At 49.6% G+C, this 21,252-nt stretch overlaps 5 protein-coding genes across 5 annotated transcripts; 3 read left to right on the plus strand and 2 right to left on the minus strand.

The window, feature by feature from the left end:
* Positions 1-88: 88 nt before the first annotated feature.
* ASPSYDRAFT_45349 (AAA family ATPase midasin) lies at positions 89-15,134 on the plus strand. Its single transcript, XM_040847022.1, has one exon. The coding sequence runs from the start codon at positions 121-123 to the stop codon at positions 14,851-14,853; it is 14,733 nt and encodes a 4,910-aa protein (XP_040702736.1). The 5' UTR covers positions 89-120; the 3' UTR covers positions 14,854-15,134.
* A 116-nt stretch (positions 15,135-15,250) lies between these two features.
* Positions 15,251-17,111, minus strand: ASPSYDRAFT_45350 (PRCC domain-containing protein). Its single transcript, XM_040847023.1, has one exon. It carries the CDS (start codon positions 16,811-16,813, stop codon positions 15,539-15,541), a length of 1,275 nt encoding a protein of 424 aa, XP_040702737.1. The 5' UTR covers positions 16,814-17,111; the 3' UTR covers positions 15,251-15,538.
* Positions 17,112-17,298: 187 nt separating this feature from the next.
* ASPSYDRAFT_151169 (uncharacterized protein) lies at positions 17,299-18,387 on the plus strand (the record flags this gene model as incomplete). The annotated part of the gene is made up of 1 exon (XM_040842077.1): positions 17,299-18,387. The coding sequence occupies one exon, from the start codon at positions 17,299-17,301 to the stop codon at positions 18,385-18,387; it is 1,089 nt and encodes a 362-aa protein (XP_040702738.1).
* A 157-nt stretch (positions 18,388-18,544) lies between these two features.
* Positions 18,545-20,342, minus strand: ASPSYDRAFT_984882 (legume-like lectin family protein). Its single transcript, XM_040853256.1, has 6 exons — positions 19,981-20,342; positions 19,901-19,924; positions 19,764-19,834; positions 19,619-19,700; positions 19,293-19,553; positions 18,545-19,239 (listed from the first exon to the last, which is right to left on the minus strand). The coding sequence occupies exons 1-6, from the start codon at positions 20,080-20,082 to the stop codon at positions 18,799-18,801; spliced, it is 981 nt and encodes a 326-aa protein (XP_040702739.1). The 5' UTR covers positions 20,083-20,342; the 3' UTR covers positions 18,545-18,798.
* A 323-nt stretch (positions 20,343-20,665) lies between these two features.
* On the plus strand, positions 20,666-21,104 carry tim13 (protein translocase subunit TIM13; the record flags this gene model as incomplete). Its single annotated transcript, XM_040844885.1, has 2 exons — positions 20,666-20,803; positions 20,877-21,104. 2 exons carry the CDS (start codon positions 20,666-20,668, stop codon positions 21,102-21,104), a joined length of 366 nt encoding a protein of 121 aa, XP_040702740.1.
* Positions 21,105-21,252: the final 148 nt, after the last annotated feature.

Genomic DNA, 21,252 nt, shown 5'->3' on the forward strand with positions numbered 1-21,252 from the left:
GGTTGTGTGGGGACCTGCCACTAAATATCGGCAGAAAAAAGATAGGAAAAAAGTACTGCGATATGCACTTTCTTTCTCCTCTACTCACTAAAAGAGTTTCCTTGCGTGGTTGGACTCAGGATGGGCGCCAGTCCTGCCTACGAGGGGACTCTAAACGAGTCCCAACTTCTTGAACAGCTACCGGATGAGATTGCAGCCCTCATCCGCACCGCTTCAGGGACTCAGTACCTAAATGCGCTTGCAGTCGGCGCATTGAGATCAGGGTATACGGAGAAAATTTTCTACTTATACGAACCGATATTCGTTGATCTGGCTGCACGCTGGATTCTTCCGGATTCTGGTGTCGATCATATCGAAGTTGTCTCTGCATTCGCACGAATACTGCCGCTCGCACCACATCTACGACCTTTCGCAAGCCAATATGCCGTGTCTCGGGCTGGCCCTTTGTCGGCGTTGGCTGCATCTAATGCCTTGACTAATTTGCAAATAGATGACTCCACGATACACACATTACTTTTGGCTATTTTCCGCCTTCTTTCTTTCGACCTAGAAGCATTTTCACCTGCCATCGCGCCGTCGCAATTGCAAGCCCTTTTTCGCCATGATCACCAAGTGGTCCGATATCTTGCGGTACGATGTTTTTGTCTCTATATGCGTGCCGCAGACGCTTCAACAGAGAGAATACTGCGGACACACTGTGGGGATGATACGATAGAGGGAGATTGGGAAGGAATCTCAATCGACTATCGTTGCCTTGGGCTTTGGGAAGAGCGTCGATGGGTTGCTGTAGAAAGGCGACTGGATTCTATAAGGGCTACAAGGCTACGTTCCGAGGAAATTCAACACGTGGAGCAATTGCGAGACAATCTCACTGGTCGAACAGCGGAAGTTTGTGGCGTGTTGATTCCACGACAAACCGACATATCACTCAAGCCATCCTTGGTCGTGAACACCCCAACAGCTGTGAATAATCTACGACGGATAGCCAGCTCTTTAACTAGACCCCAACCGATCCTTTTAGTTGGGCTGCCAAATTCGGGAAAGACATGCTTGATAAACGACGTTGCAAGCACTATGGGCCAGTCAGAATCCATGGTAACGCTTCACTTGAACGAGCAGACAGATGCGAAAAGTCTTCTCGGGATGTACTCAACATCGCCGGCCACAGGGAGCTTTGCATGGCAACCTGGTGTCTTGACGAAGGCTGCAAGAGAGGGTCGATGGATATTGATTGAAGACCTAGATCGCGCCCCTTCTGAAGTCATTGGTCTCATTCTTCCTATAATCGAGAAGGGTGAACTGACAATAGCTAGCAGAAGGGAGCGCATCAAGTGTGCTGAAGGCTTCAAAATCATCGCAACCATGAAATCGTCGTACAATATCGCCGGCGAGGAAGTTGCCCCCAGCACCGCCATTCTTGGAAGCAGGCTTTGGAACAGGGTGCAGGTGGATCCGCTAACAATAGACGAAGTTCAAGAAGTGATTGCACAAAAGTTCGCTCTTCTTGAATCTCGGGTGCCCACAATTATGAACGTCTACCAAAAGCTGTGCTCATCGTTCCATGGAAGTCTCGCGATCAAAAGCTCCCAAGGTCGTACTCCAGGCTTGCGCGATCTTATCAAACTCTGTAGCAGAATGCATAAGAGGATTCAGCGACTGGGTGTGAAGACAGGATATGAAGCGACTCCCGAAGGAACCGATGACGACATTTTTCTCGACATTGTGGACATATTTCTTAAATATATACCCGACATCGCACTGTCAGAATCCCTGGCCTTGAAAGTTGCAGAAGCGCTCCAGATTCCGCCTCAGCGTGCAGGATTTTGTCTACATGAGCGAACACCAGCGCTATTGGATCACGGTAGTAGTCTCGTCCTCGGGAGAGAGGTTTGCCGCAAGGTCAAGGTACCAAGCGGTTCAGCGCCTAAGTTAGCAGCTACTTCATCTCGCTTTGCTACCACAAGAGCCGCTCTAAAGTTAATGGAACAAGTTGCAGCCTCCGTCGAGATGGCGGAACCGGTTCTTCTTGTTGGAGAGACGGGTATCGGCAAAACGACTGTGATACAACACCTTGCAACCTTGATGCGGCAGAAGCTCACGGTAGTCAACTTATCCCAGCAAAGCGAGAGCACTGATCTGCTGGGCGGCTTCAAACCGGTCAACATTCGTACAATGGCCATTCCGATGTTTGACGAGTTCAATTCTTTGTTTGAATTAACGTTCTCTGCGAAAAAGAACCAGAAGTTTCTGACTTCGATTGCGAAGAATGTTGCAAACGGAAACTGGGCCCGTTTGGTAAATCATTGGCATGAAGCAGTTCGGCTGGCCGATGGCGTCTTCAAGTCAGGAAATGGTCCTTCTCAGCCCGGAGAAGGAGAGCAGCCCACCAAGAGAAGGAAACTGGATTCGCCCAAATATCAATTTCTGCGACAGAGATGGGAAAGATTTGCAGCTCAACTCGATGACTTTGAAGCTCAGGTTTCCCAGGGCGATGCTAAATTTGCGTTTGCTTTCGTACAGGGAAAGATTGTTCGCGCCTTGCGAAATGGTGAGTGGGTGCTTCTTGATGAGGTCAACCTAGCATCGCCCGATACCCTTGAAAACATCGCAAGCCTTTTGCACCATGGCAGCGAGGGTTCACCCTCTGTTTTACTTTCCGAGGCCGGTGACGTGGAACGTGTATTTGGACACCCTGATTTCCGGATATTTGGTGCCATGAACCCTGCGACAGATGCTGGAAAAAAGGACCTTCCACCAGGACTTCGTTCCCGATTCACAGAACTATATGTGCAGTCACCCGATAATGAGCTGGATGACCTCTTGTCTTTGATCAAAAAGTACCTCGGGGACTTAACCTTGAGTGATTCTAGGGCTGCGCCAGATCTTGCCCAACTTTACATGGAGGCCAAAAGACTCAGTAACGAGAACAAACTAACAGACGGAGCCGGACAACGACCGCACTTTAGCATTCGAACACTTGTTCGTACTCTCATCTATGCATCGGATCACGCGCAGATTTATGGATTGCGCCGAGCAATATTTGAAGGCTTCTCAATGAGCTTCTTGACAATTTTGAGCCAAGAATCGGAGCGGATGTTGATGCCACTGCTTGAACAGTACATTTTCAGCAATGTGAAAAACATCAGGGCATTACTGGGACAGACCCCTAGACCTCCTAATGATGGCAACGAATATGTACAATTCAAACACTACTGGATGCGAAAGGGGCACTTGACACCTGAAGAACAACCTCATTATATCATAACACCTTTCATCGAGAAGAACCTCAAGAATCTTGTGAGAGCGAGCTCCACCCGCCGATTCCCGGTCCTGCTTCAAGGTCCAACCTCTGCCGGAAAGACGAGTATGATCGAGTATCTTGCAAAGGTCTCTGGCAATAAATTCGTTCGCATTAACAATCATGAACATACCGATCTTCAAGAGTATCTCGGGTCTTATGTATCCGACGATGACGGAACTCTCCGTTATCAGGAAGGTATCTTGGTAGAGGCTTTGAGAAATGGGTACTGGATTGTTTTGGATGAACTCAATTTAGCGCCATCGGACGTATTGGAGGCACTCAATCGGCTGCTCGATGATAACCGCGAACTGTTCATACCAGAGACGCAAGAAGTCGTCCACCCTCACCAGAATTTCATGCTGTTTGCGACGCAGAACCCAGCAGGTCTTTATGGTGGCCGAAAAGTATTGTCTCGCGCTTTTCGGAATCGTTTCCTAGAACTGCATTTTGATGACATACCGGAAAGTGAGCTTGAATATATTCTCAAAGAAAGATCACAAATCGCGCCATCATTTTGTACCAGGATAGTGTCTGTTTATCGGAAACTCTCTCTATTGCGCCAGGCGAACCGACTATTCGAGCAGAAAAACAGTTTTGCCACCCTTCGTGACCTCTTTCGGTGGGCGCTTCGGAATGCAGACGATCGAGAGCAGCTGGCTATAAATGGTTTCATGCTTCTTGCGGAGAGGGTAAGAGACCCTCAGGAACGCGCTGCTGTCAAAGGTGTGATCGAAGAGGTCATGAAGGTCACCATCAATGAAGACACCCTCTACAGTATTTCAGCAATGGACAAGCGTGCACCAGGCTTAAGGCAATTAACACCTGGCATTGTGTGGACAAGGGCAATGAGGAGGCTCTTTATGCTAGTCTCCACGGCTCTTGAAAACAACGAGCCTGTCTTACTTGTTGGTGAAACAGGTTGCGGAAAGACTCAGCTTTGCCAGGCAGTTTCCGATGCCTACCAAAGACAGCTTCATATCGTCAATGCGCACGTGAATCTGGAAACTGGCGACCTTATCGGAGCACAACGACCAGTCAGAAACAGATCGGCGATCGAAGACACCCTGCGTAGCGATTTGCGAACCGTGTTGGGCGACGGAACCAAATCGTTGGAAGAGCTCAGGCAAGCCTTTGGTACTCTCAGTGTTGAACAGCGGCAAGGATGCGAGCCGGATTTGCTTGGGCGAATTGAAAAGAATATCGCTCGCCTCAATGCACTGTTTGAGTGGACCGACGGAAGTTTGATCACGGCCATGAAGACGGGCCAATTCTTCCTTTTGGACGAAATTTCTCTAGCGGACGACTCAGTGTTGGAGCGGCTCAACAGTGTACTGGAACCCCATAGGTCGATACTCCTGGCGGAAAAGGGCCCCGTTGACTCCATGGTGGTGGCGGACAGTGGTTTCCAGTTCCTTTCAACCATGAACCCTGGCGGAGACTACGGCAAGCGAGAACTTTCTGCTGCCCTCAGAAATCGAATGACAGAGATTTGGGCACCCCAACTGTCGGAAGATGAGGATATCCTCCCTATCCTTCAGATGAAACTACAACCGCAGTCAGAACATGTTCCTCGGAAAATGTTACAGTTTGCGAAATGGTTCAAACGAACTTTCCAAGGCTCCTCGAGTAATTCACTGTCTATTCGTGATCTCCTGGCCTGGGTTGATTTTGTCAATAAATGCCGAGGCTCTGAGCTCATGTTTGCCGTTATTCATGGAGCCGCAATGGTATTCATAGACACATTGGGCGCAAACCCGGCCGCAATGCTTGCGACTACGTTACATAACCTGGAGGGAAACCGACAACTATGTTTGGACAAGCTGCAGGAGCTTTTTGGCGTCGATGCGTCGAATATCTACCTGCAAAAGTCCATTATTGATGTTCACAATGGAGCCTTGCGCGTGGGTCCTTTCGATCTCACCATACAGGGTGATGCCCAGCCCGACGCACAATTCATAATGGATGCTCCTACAACCATTGCTAATTCGGTACGGATCGCCCGCGGTCTGCAATTAACGAAGCCTATTCTCCTCGAAGGAAGTCCTGGTGTGGGTAAAACCACTTTGGTCACTGCCCTTGCTCGAGCTCTCGGGAAACCGCTTACGCGAATCAACCTGTCTGAGCAAACAGATCTTACAGATTTATTTGGCTCCGATGTGCCTGTGGAAGGTGGTGATGTTGGTCAGTTTGCATGGCGAGATGCACCCTTTCTGCAAGCAATGCAGCGCGGTGACTGGGTTCTCTTGGATGAGATGAACTTGGCCTCTCAGTCTGTCCTCGAAGGTCTCAACGCCTGCTTAGACCATCGCCAGATGGTTTACATTGCGGAACTTGACCAAACCTTTAAACGCCATCCCAACTTCGTCCTCTTTGCAGCACAAAATCCTCACCACCAAGGGGGTGGCAGAAAGGGCCTGCCTGCTTCTTTTGTTAACCGGTTTACCGTGGTATACGCGGACAGTTTCACCGACACGGATTTAAAACGTATTTGTGCTAAACTTTTTCCTGGCAGTCCCACCACGCAAACCGAACGCCTGGTTGATTTTGTGTCCTTGTTGAACACTGCAATCGTTCAGGAAAGGAGATTAGGTGTTCTAGGTGGTCCTTGGGAGGTCAATCTGCGCGACATCCAAAGATGGCTTCAACTCGCGGATCGTGGAACGCTCCAAATAGATACAAAGAATTTCCTAGACATTATCATTTCTCAACGGTTCAGGTCTGAAGAGGATCGAGAGCATGTCTACCGGATTTACGAGCGTGTTTTCGACTGCGCTTCGACAACGGCCAAGAGTTACTACCATAACATGACCCCGGAATGTATGCAAGTTGGTCTTGGTGTGATGCGAAGGGATTTGATGCTTCAAGAAACGCCGAATCCTCATCTCAAAATGCTTCCAAGGGATCTTTCTGTCTTGGAGTCTCTCATGCTTTGCATCGAACAGTCATGGCCTAGTATCTTAGTGGGGCCATCAGGTTGTGGCAAGACGACACTGATAAGAAAGCTTGCTGCTATCAACGGTGCTAATTTGGTTGAGCTAGCCTTGAGCGCTGACACCGACACAATGGACCTTGTTGGAGGCTTTGAGCAGATTGACCACAATCGAGAAGCATCGTCCCTTCTGCAGGATATCCTGCTCTTCGTGCGACGACACATTCTCGCCTATTATCCGTCTGAGATCTCTCAAGAAGAAGTTTCCGCTTTTGTGGAGCTCTACGAGCACCTGAGTCGCGATGCACCTCTAGACCTAGTATGCATGTTGCTGGAGAAGGTATACCAACTCTATCCTAGGCCTTCAATGGTGCATTTCCTTGATCGATCGCGGACTCTACTCAAGGTTTCGAAGGAGTCGGAGAATTTCAAAGTCGGCTTTGAGTGGACTGAGGGTGTGTTGACGCAGGCCGTCCAGAAAGGAGATTGGGTTGTCCTTGACAATGCCAATCTCTGTAACCCTTCTGTTCTCGACAGGCTAAACTCCTTGACCGAACCAAATGGAGCCCTCATTCTAAACGAGCAGCGCACTGAAAGCGGAAACGCCAGAGTTATTAAACCCCATCCAAACTTTAGACTTTTCTTGACGATGGATTCTCGGAACGGAGAGCTATCTCGCGCAATGCGAAATCGGTGTGTCGAGATATGTATTCTACCCCGCGACGACGACACTTTGGACTACTCCGCCACGCCAACCTATGTTAGCCAATCTTACCTATACCGTCTCCGCTCCCTTTGGAATCTTGATTTTGAGGACGTGGCAGAGCAATCGTACGAGATTCGCCTCGACCACCTGTCGATATCGGACCTAGCGTATCTCCAACGATCACAACATCTTGTCTCACCTCATTTGCCTGGTATCCAGGCCGATCAATTCTCGAGGCTCCTGGATCGTTATGTCTCCGTTATCCACGATAACCAGTTTTGTCCATTGTTCGATGTGTTTAAGAAATCCGTCGACCTAGGGGATGTTGCCTTCGCAATCCAGGGTCATCTGCAGCCTCTTCATCCTCTAGCTAATGAGCCGCTGACCTTAGTTTTGGAACGTGACCTGCCACTGAATTCCGCTATTCTGCTGGCGCATCTGCAAGAGTCCAAACTTGACTTACATGGCTTCAAACAGGTCTTACTCCTCGCAGATGAATCTAGCAAGTCTCTTAAACCGAGCCAGATGAGTCGATTACAACGATCTCTAGCTGCTAAGCGCATACCTTCCCTGATGAAGGATTCAACACAGCCAGTTGGACGCTTTTTATCGCATTGTGGGCAACTCGTATATGAGTTTGTTCAATGTTTGGACAGTGACTTTTTGCAACAACATGATCCGATTCCTTCTATTCGTGCAATTATCAATTTCTGCACAGATATTTTGAGAATCACAACAAGTAGCGAAGTTGATGAAGGTGAATTCCTGGTCTATCTTCAGATCGGCAAATCACTATGCGCATCAATATTTGATCTTGGTGCTGGTTTCAATCCGTTGGCCTCTGCTCTATCACAAGCGCTTGAACGGTTCCACGAAAACTGGGCACTTACTACAGGGCTCGGCATGCAAAAGCTCTGGGAATCATGGAGGCCAGCGACAGCTTCAACTCATACCCAGCTGACATCCATGTTGGATCTGGAACAGGTAGCGTCCGAGTTTATGCGAGTTGCTAACCGGACGCGTCTTGATTTGTCCCAGCTGAGTCGAGTGCGTAATTCCCTAGTTGAAACACAGAGGTCTATACTTTTGCAAGGGGCCGATGAAGGAAATCTCATCCAAAGTCTCAGACAGACGGTGTTGGGCTTGGCAAGCGTGGTGCAAGACTCTGAGTTGGCACAAAGCCCGTACTTCTCAAACGAGTTTGAGGTTCTATGCCAATACCATGATATTTCTGCTCTCACCGAAAGTGCTCTGGCATCTGAGAATGCGATCCAGTCCATTATGGCTTTACTCGCTGGTCGCCCAGCTCAGCCTTTCAACTCTTCAAATTTGCAAAGCAGGGTTCCCGATATACTTCACCGACTGTCACTCTTCTCAGGATACCAGCGGTCTTCCGGATCTGGAACTGCAGTTAATGGCACATTATCCCTGTCATTGCTTCACAAGTTAGCTTTTGTTGATCGCGTCAGTCTAGGACAGATGGATGCTCTGGAAATTGAGAAACAAACCCTTTCTCACGCTTTGGCTCTGACAAGCCGAGAAATTGCTCTAGATCAGCTCAAGCTTCTTAGGCAGGCGCTTTTGCAGCTTACTGCGGAGTTTGTCGATGTCCACCGAGAATTCTTCAATCCGCAGTCATTTGAGCAGCTGGTTACCCTTCTACGTTTGGCAGGAAAACGAGGCTTACCACCTAGCTTGCTCTCACTCAACATCCGTCTAGCGCGCAACCTACCGACCAACCATTACTTTAGAGCAATTGCAGATAAGGCACTTCCGAAGCTTGTTACGGCCTTACTGACTAGATCCACGGGCGAGGATGCTGCACAGGATACCGCAAGTGCGTTGGTGCAACTAGCAGTTATTCTCCTGTGGCTATTTGTCCCGGACAAGCCGTTTGATCCCTCTCTAAGCCTTGTCGTCGCAAGAGAACGACATCATCATCGTGTTGCCGAACTTACCGCAAAGACTGATGCCATTACACTGTTTGAGAACGTATTCTCTGGGCAGTCCACCAACATAAGGAAGGAACTCGTGCAAAAGGAATTGCGCAGCCTGGGCGCAGCTCCTCCACCATCATCTGTCACCCGTCCAGCAACTTCAGAAATTGGCACTCTCCATGGTGAATTCTCAAGCATCATAAAATCGGTTCTCCTTCGAAACCCTGAGAAACTGATTAACACCACGAAGAAGGGACCCGAGAACGAGCGCATGAGAAAATTGCTGCGTGACAATATTCAACAGTTAAGTAGGCGCCTGAGCACCAATTACAGATCCTACGACGACATCACAACGCTTGTCGTTCGCTTCCTGCACGTACTAGACCTTGGTCTCTCTCTTGGCTCTTCACCTGATCAAGAATCCCGTGAGACAGCTCTTGCACGGGTTATTTGCCAGAGAACGCCGTTCCTTGGGGCTTCTGGGCGACCACATGTGTCAGACAATGATCCTGTCGCACACAACGCAAAATATGCGACTGACTTATGGTTCCACGAGCTATCATCTCTTAGAGTAGCTGAAACCATGGAGCCCGGTCTCCTTGCCACGAAGGGTGGGCGAGAGTCCCTTTTCCGCATTGTCGAGCAATTCTACGTGCTTTGGAAGGCAAAGTTGAAGGAAGATCAGGAAGAACACGCCCGCAAAAATGAGATGTATCATTTCAAAGGCTCTTGGGAGGACAGCGAAGAGGTCGATGCGAACGAGTTGAACCAGCTTTTCCCGACATACGAGGACGGATCCGACCAAGATACAATTTCATCAACGGCGGCTGATCCTAAAGCTATCTCAGTTCGCCTTACCGACCTTCATGCAAAGTTGTTCCAGTCTGCAGATAACGGGATGGTGCTACTCAATTATGTCAAACAGTCTGCCGCGCTGCTGGGATCAATCTGGCCGGAAAACAGTGACTCGCCCTTGTCGCATCTCCCTCCTAAAGAGCAGGTCTCGGCTATCTTCTTGCTTCTAGAAGATGATCTTGTCAAGAGAACTACTGCTTCGACAAGCGGGTACAACTTTTACACGGACCAAAACCCGGTTGAAGCCAAGAAACTACTATCTCTTACGCGTTCTATCCAATCTCGGTTCACACAGATACGAAATGCTTGGCCCGAGCACGCTGTGCCCGGTGACGTGATCTTGTTCTGCAAAGAGATTTATCAGTTCAAGCACACAGAGCCTGTCGCGAAGTTTCTGACAAAGGTTGAGAAGCTTCATTCCCTCGTCCATGAATGGCAGCTTGTAGCGAGCCGAGAGTACTCAGCAGCGTCTTACTACGACGAGCTTACGAACTTGATAATATCCTGGCGGCGTCTGGAGCTATCAACTTGGGCAAAGCTCCTAGATCTAGAAAAAGAGAAATGTGACCAGGACGTGAGTTCGTGGTGGTTTATCGCTTTCGAAGCACTCATACGAGCGCCTATTCAAATCGCAGAGTCAGGGCAAACAGACCTATGCGACCATGTGCAAGAGGTGGTCGGTACACTGGAACAATTCACTCATTCAACTACGCTAGGGCAGTATAGCGAGCGCCTCCGGCTCATCAAGAACTTCCGATCTCTCCTCCTGCTTTATGTCGCAGATTATCCGCCGCTAAAGCAACTTGTGTCTGCACTTGACAATTTCCTTCAATATTATGCCGAGTTTGAGCCCGCGGTAAATAAATTGCTGGGTGACAAGCGATCTACTCTCGAAAAAGACATCAAAGAACAGATCCAGCTTGCTAGCTGGAAGGACACCAACATTGTTGCTCTTAGAGAGAGTGCCCGGCGATCACATGTGAAGTTGTTCAAGCTGGTCCGCAAGTATCGCGAGACCTTGGGTCTCCCGGTTGAACAGATCTTGAGCCAGGGTATGCCTGAAAGAAACGACGATGCGATCTTTAGCCGCCGCGAGCCGATTGCCTCTCCTACAAACCTGCCCGAAGCCCTCGCCATATGCGAGAAAGGCAAGGTCTGGTCTACTCGGCCACCTCGATTCACAAACCCGGACGGAACAGTCAAGAGTATGCTGAGCATGTACCTCTCAATTCCGGAAGAATTCGATATCGGCAACCAACTGGACGGCTTTGTTCAATTTTTCCTGGAGAACATTAAGGAGTACAGAACACAGACGCCAAAGGTCCTGACAGAGGAGAATAAAGCCGATGTTCAGCATCTCAAAGGCCAGAAACGTCGTTTCTATGCAGACACTTTGCGGCAACTTCTGGAGATGGGCGTCAAGCGCAATGCTGGTACCGACCTGATAGAATCACAGGCATCCGTCGCTAAGGTGCTTGCTACCAGCACATCTCTTCCAGCAAATTCAGAAGTCACGCAACTAATCGAGAATTGCGACGCCTACTTCCACCGGCTTTTAGACTTACTTCCCCGTGCACGTCAAGCATCGCGGAGCTACTCCGAAGAACTTAGCAATGTGGAGGTGTCGAGGAGTCTGGGTTCCATGGAGCATCTTTTGTTCATTATAAGGAAGCAGAGATCCGCCCTTTCCCCTGCCCTGTCAGACTTAGGCACCCTCCAGTCCACTCTCGTTAAGGTCTCAAACCTATGGAAATCGGGAGCGTCCTCGATCGTCCAGTCCGATATCGAGCTCCCGAGTGGAAAGAAAGAAATCACAACAGCAGTTGCATGGCTTGCTCCAACTCTCGGACTTGCCTCAACAATTGTGGAGTTGCATTCGAAATTCTCCGAAGGTGTATCATTGAATATATCCACTGGCTTGCAAGCGTGGAAAGACACATTTGAACGCCTGGGACAATCCATTAAACATCTTCCCGACTTGCCGAGTGGACTTACCTCGAGACTTCATCAACATACTGTTGACGAAGCCGCATCCTCCCTGAGCCAATTGAGGGCTGATATCGCGAAATGGGTTCGAGACCGCCCTGATCTTACTTTTGTTCTGGACCAACTTCTACCTTGGACTAAATTCAAGGTAGAATCTGCAGAATCCGCAAAGGATATGGGCGTGCTAGCCATAGAAGACTTTGATTCCAGTCTTACTTCAGCCGCGGACAAAATTCTTGTCAGTCTTCAGAAGCTCAAGGAGATACCGGCCTTGATTACATCAACCGGATCCCTTTCCCGAAGTGATGAATTTTTCACAAAAGCTATTAAGTCTACACATTTGTCTGATATCACAAAGGCCCTTGATGATGTTCTAGAAACACTACGCTGTGTTCAGCAACAATCAGATACAGGCATTCCATTGGCAGTTGCCCTACTGGCAAGCCTGTTGCCCATCATGAACAAGTATTACGATATCAGCCAAGACATTGTTGGCCGCTTTTTAAAAGTGCACCGAGAGACCTGCAAGATGTCGTACGTTCTCACCAAATCTTTTGTCCAAGTCTCTTCCGAAGGCTTTTGTACCCCGCATGAGGAATCAACCGAGGAAGGGCAGGCCGGAAAGCTAGAAAGTGGAACAGGACTTGGTGAAGGAGAAGGAGCCGAAGATATCAGTAAAGATGTCGGCGATGATGAGGATCTGTCGGAGCTCGCGCAGCAGGAGCAACAAGAAGGGGCTGGAGAGGATATGGATAAATCCAAGGACGCGGTGAACATGGACCAGGAAGATCTGAAAGGAGAAGAGGGCGAACAGGACGAAGCAGAAGACGAGGAGAAAGACGAAAGTGGCGAAGAAGAAGAAGAAGGCGATATTGATGAGGAGGTTGGCAGCGTCAATGACTTGGACGCATCGGCTGTTGATGAGAAGATGTGGGACGGCGGTCATGACGAGCAGCAAAAAGAGACGGAGAACGAAGAAGGTAAAGGCGCTTCGGAGTCTGATCAACAAACGGCTGCACCAGAGCAGAAGGAGGGTGAAAAGGGCGAGGAGGGAGATAAAGAGGAAGGTGAAGGAGATGAAGAGAACGAGGAAGAGGAAGAGGAAGAAGCACCTGAGGACGAAGGCGAGGCTGTTGGACGCGAAGATATGGATGTTACCGATCCCCAGGCTCAGGAGCAAGAGACACTGGACCTTCCAGAAGAGATGCAGCTTGATGGTGATGAGAAAGGAGCTGATGAAGAAGGCCTCGAAAGTGACGATGGACTTGATGATCTTCCGGATGCCCCGAATGACGAACAAATGAACGAGATGCAGGAAGAGGGTCCAGAAGAGGAGGGACCCGATGACCAGCTTGGGGAAGAGCAAGAGATCGACCAGGACGAGGAAGCTGGAGCTGAAGAGAACGCCAATACAGCTGAAGGCGAGGATGAGGGACAGGAGGACGGCGAGGAGCCTGAAGATGCCCAGCAAGACGACTTCCTTGCCCAACGGGATGATAATGAAGCCGCCGGAGAAGAAGTTGCCCCCAGTGAAGCTGTTAATGGCGGTCTCGGTGCTGAGCAAGACCAGAACCAGGAGAAAGGCGCATCCGGCAACGCACAACAAGAAGACGGCTCTACTGATCCTTCGGTCGAGAAGAACCAGCAAACCGGTGCTGCGAAAGAAGGGGAAGAAAACCAAAGACACACAGACGAAGGAGGAGCGGACGATGTCAACCCAGAAGACCCTCAGTTACAGGCATTCAAGAAATTGGGTGATGTTCTTGAGCAATGGCATCGCAGACAGCAAGAAATTAAGAATGCTTCGAAACAGGAGGAGGGCGAGGCAGACGAGCCTTTGCCTCAGGATACAGAGATGGGCGATGCAGAGTTTGAACATTTGGCAGACCAAGAGGATGTCGCTGATACCCAAGCGCTTGGTCAGGCCAACGAAGAGCAAGCCAAAGCTCTGGACCAGAACAAGGGCGTAGAGTCGGATGTCAAGCCTACCGATCAAGAAATGCTGCCTGACGCCTCAGAAGAGTCTCAGGCCCTTCCAGAAAATGAATTGGAGGATGCAATGCAACTGGACCATGCCGGCGCCCCTAGTGACAACCAAGCACCCGGTGCATTTATTCCAGGGGCGTCACAGAGTCAACAAAATCCGAGAGATGCGTTAGCTGAACAAGCAGAAACTAAAGAGCTAGACGAAGTTGACTCCCACCTAGCCGCCATCCATCTCTCATCCACCCTGCCTCCTCTAACCCCACGAGACGAAGCCCAACGTCTATGGTCAAAATACGAATCGGCGACAAACGATCTATCTCTTTCGTTAACCGAACAGCTCCGTCTGATCCTCGCACCAACACTCGCGACAAAACTTCGTGGCGACTTCCGGACCGGTAAGCGTCTCAATATCAAGCGTATCATCCCCTACATCGCTTCCCAGTACAAGCGCGACAAGATCTGGATGCGCCGGTCCGTCCCTTCCAAGCGCAACTATCAAATTATGCTTGCGGTCGATGACAGTAAGTCCATGCTTGAGAGTGGGAGCGGTCAACTTGCATTTGAAACTCTCGCACTTGTCGCAAAGAGTCTGAGCATGCTTGAGGCGGGTGACCTATGTGTTCTGGGTTTTGGTAGTGAAGACCACGTTCGCGTGGCCCACGACTTTGGCAAACCCTTCTCATCGGAAGCAGGTGTCCAAGTTTTCCAGAACTTCAGCTATCAGCAAACTGGGACGAATGTACGCAAGCTAATTGCCGACTCGATTGCTCTCTTCCGCGAAGCACGCTTCAAGCAATCCCCTGCTGGCGGCGGTGCCGATCTCTGGCAACTCGAGCTCATTATATCAGACGGTATTTGTGAAGATCACGAAACAATCCAGCGTCTGGTCCGTCAGGCCCAGGAAGAAAGAATTATGATCGTATTCATAATTGTGGATGCGTTGAAGGGAAACTCCATACTGGATCTCACGCAGGCCAGTTTTGAGCCGGATACTGAGAGCGGTACTGGCGAAATGAAGTTGAAGATGAAGAGATATCTTGAAGGGTTCCCGTTCCCCTATTACCTTGTTGTGCGTGATGTAAGGGAGCTCCCGGCTGTTTTAGCCACGGCATTAAAGCAGTGGTTTGCAGAGGTCGTGGACGTTTCTTCTTAGATTGATAGCATTGTGGCGTTTCTCTCTGTCTCTCTATTTTTGTTTCGTGTGCATATAAAAGCATGTATTTTGTTTTGTTTTGTTTTGTTTTTTTTTCCTTTGTAAATAAGGGGCACAGTGTGTATAGAAATGATAGAGTGCCAGTTATTAAATACTGCCCTGTTAACTGTTCAACTCCAAAGACGCTAAGTTACTACAGTTAGAATTTGAACTGTGAAAGTAACGAGGAAAATGTCCGATTCTGAGGCCGAAAATGGCCGCCTCTCCAGGGCAGCTCCAGCCTCCTGTTATTGACGAAAACATTTAGTACAGCAGGAGAGTATAATACCCTTCGTTTTTTCCCACAGTTTTACCTAGTTGATCCTAGGATCATACAATGACATTATCACTCCCAAAGCCCTATNCGATTAACTATGCTTCGCCATCTCTGCCATTCTACTAAGTGAGCTGCATTAAGTTCAAGTGATCTCAAAGTGGGAACAACCATCATCTCCTTTGGTTCATTCGGGTACCCTTTAGAATCCATGTGAAGGCTATCAATATATTTACATCAAGCGGACATAGTGTTAGACCAAAAATGACGGAACTAATTGCATATAAGGACCCTCTAGTTCTTATATTATATTACAGTTACAACGTGGCTAGGGTATACGTATCAACGAGCAACATCAGAGAAATCGCCATGCTACCATCCATACTTGGCACCGGCCTCTTTCTTGTTTCGTTTGCCAGTCGCGAAACTCTCCTCCAAAGCTTCCTTTTGCGTACTTGCCGCATTGACCAGCTGTTGCAGCGTGTGCTTGCCGGGAGCAATAGCCCGGACTGGGTTGTGCTGTGTCGCAGCAAGTTCCTTATGTGCCATTTCCTGGTTGGCAGCATATTCCATATCCGTATTAAAGTGTAGGATTCGGGAATTCGATGGGTCAGCATTGCGGCCAAACAGCTGGCGTCGTTGAGCACGAGAGAGGTTCAGATCATCCGCGATGTAATCCAACGATTGTGTTGGGGGGGCCGTTTGCGCTGATGAGACAGAAACCGACTCGGGTTCTGGGACTGGACCAGCTGCAGGCGTGTGTTCATTCGTATATACAAGGGGTTCGTATGTAGAGCTATTAGCTAATTTTGAGGTGTTTGGCGTAATTGTTTCATCTGTCGACAGGGAGAAAAGGCTGACTTTGGGTTTCGGGGTCGGAGGAGGCGCAGTAGGCTTCTGGGCTTGAGCCGGTGCATGTACGCTCGGCCCTTTTTCTCCTTCCATGCTCCTATTTTTCTCTTTGTTTTCTGGCACCGGGGGCGGAATAATCGTGGCCATCGTCTTCTTTTTCTTCTGGGTCCGACCCACCGACAACGGCTTAAACATCATCGGATTCCCCTTTAAGACCACCTCTTCTGGTTTCTTCTTCGTGGTATTTTCCTGGCTATCATCCTCAAACTCTTCATACCCCTCCTTTTGCGAGCTCCCAGCTTTCGGAATAGTCTCGTCATCATCGCCACCAGCGGCCCCTAGGTTGTCAAACTCCATATCTTTCCTCATCTCCTCATCAGCCTCTCTATCAAAACCCGGTGCAGCACCTGTCTTCAGGCTGAACACCTTTCGTACAGGTCCTCCGCCTAATTTCTTCTCCTTTTCTGCGGTGGCGTTTGGCCGTTTTGGGGCCGGCAGGAATGAGTTGAACCCCGAAAATGCACCACCGCCTCCACCTCCTATCCTAGGCTTTTTGCGCGCCGGACCATCGGCATCATCTCCATCTGTTGTTTCTGGCTGAATTTCTGGAAGTGCGACACGGATTTTGCGGGGATTGCTTTTATCGACGATGGATGGGAAGTTTGGGTTTGCGGTTGAAGCTGCGCCTGAGGATGATCCGGCGGGTTTGGTTGTTGAGGCAGGGGTGAGAGCAGGAGTGTTATTTTCGGGCTCTGAATCAGAAGCTTCAGAGTCAGAATAAGCGACGAGCACCATAGTTGGCGTGGGATGTGGTGTGGGATGTTGTTTGACGATGGAGATGGTGGAAATTGCGCAGTTGGAGGTTGAAGGAGGAATGCGGTACGTCACGCAGCGGTTTGGAGTGTAATTTTTGGCCCTTATCTTATCTGATCATCACTCCATGACCTGTGATATCATATACATTCAATGTATACTGATATAATAGGCATTTCTGCAAGGACTTGTAGTAATAGACCACTTAGAATTCATTAGAGGCATATATTCAAAGCATGACTGATCATTGTCGCATCTTAGAGGGTTCGCTCGTCGCTTGAGACACTTTGATAGACAAAATTACTAGCGTAAATACAAAGTCGTAAATTAAAATTATAGCACCTTCCAGTCGCCATCTGAACCTCGACCGTCCGTCCCTCTTCCATCAATTTCTCTCTAGTCGCCGAGATGCGCCGATTTTGTCCTTACCCCATAACACCTCGATTACATGGAACTGCTTAGAGGCCATGGACACAGAAGACAATGCACCTTCTTCACCAGCCCACGATTCCAAATCAAAAGCCGAATCCAGTACCAAACCCGCAGCTCCAGAGCCTGACGAACACGCATCGCAAAGCAAAAGCAAAGGGAGATTCCGCTTTAAATCAAAATCAAAATCGAGTTCTAGATCATCACGACACGATTCTCATCGGCATGACACCCACCGCCATAGACACAGACACCGGCACGATGACGACGGCGGCGGCCACCATCACCGCCGATATAAACGCCGCAGAACAACCACCGCTCGCTCTCCCTCACCCAACACAGTCCCGTCTTACCCGGGCCCACCATTGTCGCCAAACACTGCTTTCCGTGAATCTCTCTTCGATGCTCTAGGCGATGATGAAGGCGCGGCGTTTTGGGAGTCGGTTTATGGTCAGTCGGTACACTCTTTCGCTGCCCCGCCAGGGCATCTTGGTGGGGAAAGAGATGGAAAGGGCGAGCTTGAACAGATGGACGAGGAGGAATACGCGGCTTATGTGCGCGGTGAGATGTGGAAGCGAACGAGGGAGGGGATGCTTGAGGAGCAGGAGCGCATAAGAGCGGAAAAGAGGGCAAAGGTGCAGGCTGAGAAGGCGGCTGGCGCGAATGAGGAGAAAAGAAAATTCGAAAGGGCGATGGAAGATAGTCTTCGACGGGGCCGGGAGAGGAGAAAGATGAAGGAGGTATGGAAGGGGGTTTGGGGAAGCTATCTGAGGTCTTGGGAAGAGATTGAGTCGGTACGCAATAAAAGTGAAGGCGAAGGAACAACAGAAGTGGTTCAAGTACGGAATCTACTATTTTGGCCCGTCGAGACAGGGAAGAGGAGGGATGTGACGAAAGAAAATGTAGAGGAGTTCATGCGGCGAGCTCCTCCGCAACCCTCTGATTCTGGAGGCGAATCTACTCCCGATGCTGCTCTGCTCTCTACGCTCAAGGCAGAGCGAGTTCGGTGGCATCCGGACAAAATTCAACATCGATACGGTGCACTAGGAATCGATGAGTCGGTAATGCGCAGCGTTACAGAAGTCTTTCAGATCATTGACCATTTGTGGAGCGACTTGAAACGGTAGTCAGCATTTACGAATTGCATTGGCATGGCTCTGGCGTTGGTCTACTACTACTGGCATACCCTCTATTCTTTCTTTTTTCCTACGTCTTAGGAGGATTCTGGCGTTGATACCATTGATACCCATTGTTTGCATTGAAACTTCAGCGTTCATATATATTCTGAAATGGTGAAATACACATTCGTGAAACTTTTGACTCGTTTCATAGTAGCAAGAGTAATCAGAAAGTACGCATACATCATGGCTATGCAAAGTAACGATAAAGATAAGAACGTGAAAAAGGCGGGTCAGATATAGAACAACAAATTGAAATGATTTTTTTTTTGGTTATTTTCTTCATTCCAGTCTGAACAATAATCAACCCACCACCGAGATCAATCCATAGCGTCCATTCACCAACAATAAACTCCTCACTTAGAACCGCGAATACCTCGTTCGAGACCTGTACGCAGTCCACCCAACATACCCGCCCACGCAAGCGGCGATGAAGAAGAACACCTTGAACAGGAACCACGACCAGCTGCTTTCCTGGTTCTTCCTCGACTTGCTGCCCTGACTCTTGTTGGGTTTGCGGGAGGGACCGCTGCCGCCTGTGCCCTTGGAGCCACCGACGTTGTAGAGGTTCTGGGCCTTGACGGAGATGATGTCGTGGTTGTCGCTAAGTTCGCCGGTTTCGGCGGAGAAGCCGAGATATGCGACAGAGGGGATGGCGATGTTTGTTTCAGGGCTCGTAAGCGTAAAGCAGTTTGTCCAGGTGTCTTCGGACTTGTATTGGAGGTCTAGGGTCAGGGATTTGTCTTGGAAGTAGGTAAGGCGGGCTTTGGTGGGAACCGAGGTAGTGCGAAGGCCGCGGGCCTGTGCGGGTGTGGTCAGTAGAGCTATATTGGAGGCGAGAGATGTAAACGTACAGAGCATCCAGCCAATTCGTTGGCCTTGCCATCATGGGCTTGGTCGTAGCTGGTTTTGCCGTCACCCATCATGGCCATGACGTACGGGAAGGATGTGCCGGGGCGGTTGTTCTTGTATGTGTCGAAGAAGATTCCGAGACCCTCGAAGTTATCTGTTGAACCGAAGACGGGGCCTTGTGTGGCGCGCTGTTTGGTGAGCCACATGGCGAAGCCATCGCCGTGCAAGTTCCCCTCTCCTTGAATCTGAAATTCAAACTCGATCTAGACGGCAGGTCGGTCAATGTTTAGACCCAAACGAATGTGGCCACATGCGCGTTGTTACTAACCTCCCAGTTTGTAGCAGTCAAAGGAACGCGGGAGAATATCCATCCTTGCTGCGATGGTCGGTCCGCGGTAAGGCGGACGTATCTAAGCTAAATCAGCCTCCAGTTCCTCGACTTAGAATCTAGATGTATATGAAGGAGGACATACTTGTCGGCACGAATCACCGTATCACCACCAAAATCGAACCAGCGGCTTTGGAAGTCTGAATCCAAGTATGGCTATGCGACTGTTAGTAGGAGGTCGATACTGTAAAGCGGGGACGGTGGTGAGCATGGTAAACGCACGGAATTGAGACTGTGAGTTCGGAGCTATCAAACAACGATTAGTTAGCAGTGAGAATATCGAAAGGTAGGTCTATACACACCGGGATGCTCTTAACATTCTCATCCCCGTCATAGGCATTGACTGCGGGCACAGCCGTCAGGCCAGCCAGACACAAGAGCGTCGAAAGCCGGGGCAACAACATTGTTATCGTGAACTAAAGGCAAAGCGGAAAAAAGATCGTGGATGCAAAGGCTGAGAGTAGCGATAGACTGTAATACGGCAGGAAAAATACACTCAATGTCGCCGGGACATTCAACTGCACACTCCCTCAGTTGTATAACCAGGGTATACCTCCACCTGGCACCAACGGAACAACAGCGGAGTCGGTCGAGGAATCGATAAGCTCGCAAGCGACAAGGTCGGAATTAAAGTAAAAGGAAGGAATCCCGCGTCGGGGGAGAAAGAGGACAGAACAAGGAAAATAGCTTGTTCGCGAGGGCGCAGTCGGACGGACAGCAGAGAACTGGACAGATCAGACACTCAGCTCAACTCCGACCAACCTTAGTAGAGTTCACACTACACCTCACCCTCAGCCTTAGAAGTTAGGTGTCCACTTCCCGCGGCTGTGGCTGGTGCGCGCTCTCCGCCTCGGCGGCGCCACAGCTTTTTTCGGATACACTATTACTTCAGATCCTGTCGACATCATTTCAACAACCGCAGCTCTAACTATACCGTTCCTCCATCCTCATCTTTCTTTCTCCCAGCAAATAAACAGCACATCCAGAATGGGTCTTTTCGGTTCCTCCACCCCCGCCGCCGCCGCCCCCGGCTCCTCCGGCCAGGAAGCACTGGAAGTCAAAACTGCCATCCTGAAGCAACTCCAACAAGAAGCTGCCATGAGCAACGCCCGCCAACTCATCGGCGTACGTAACCACCCCTCCGGCAACTGTCTTTACTGTATGAAATATTGTAAACACGCGTACTAACTTTACGCAGAAAGTGAACGAGCACTGCTTCGACAACTGCATCCCATCCCCCGGCTCCACAATGAGCACCGGTGAACAGACCTGCCTGTCCCAATGTATGGAGAAGTATATCTCGCTATGGAACGTTGCCAGTAAGACGTACCTTACCCGCGCCACGTCGGACAAGAGAAACGGCGGCCTCGACGTGATTGCGGCGAACTCATTGGCTACGAGCGGGCCGTCCGCATCCAGCATGTAAAGTGGGAAGATTAATTAATGTGGCCGCTACTGGGGAGGAGTGCTTGTACGATAATAACGGAAGGGGATTGTACTGTATTGGTTAGATCGGAACGGATGGGAGTTATGTTGACAACCTGGTTCAATCCTTCTGAATATGCATTTGTGTG

The sequence above is a fragment of the Aspergillus sydowii genome (genome assembly GCF_001890705.1).
Source record: "Aspergillus sydowii CBS 593.65 unplaced genomic scaffold ASPSYscaffold_5, whole genome shotgun sequence".
In the NCBI taxonomy this organism is placed as follows: domain Eukaryota; kingdom Fungi; phylum Ascomycota; class Eurotiomycetes; order Eurotiales; family Aspergillaceae; genus Aspergillus; species Aspergillus sydowii.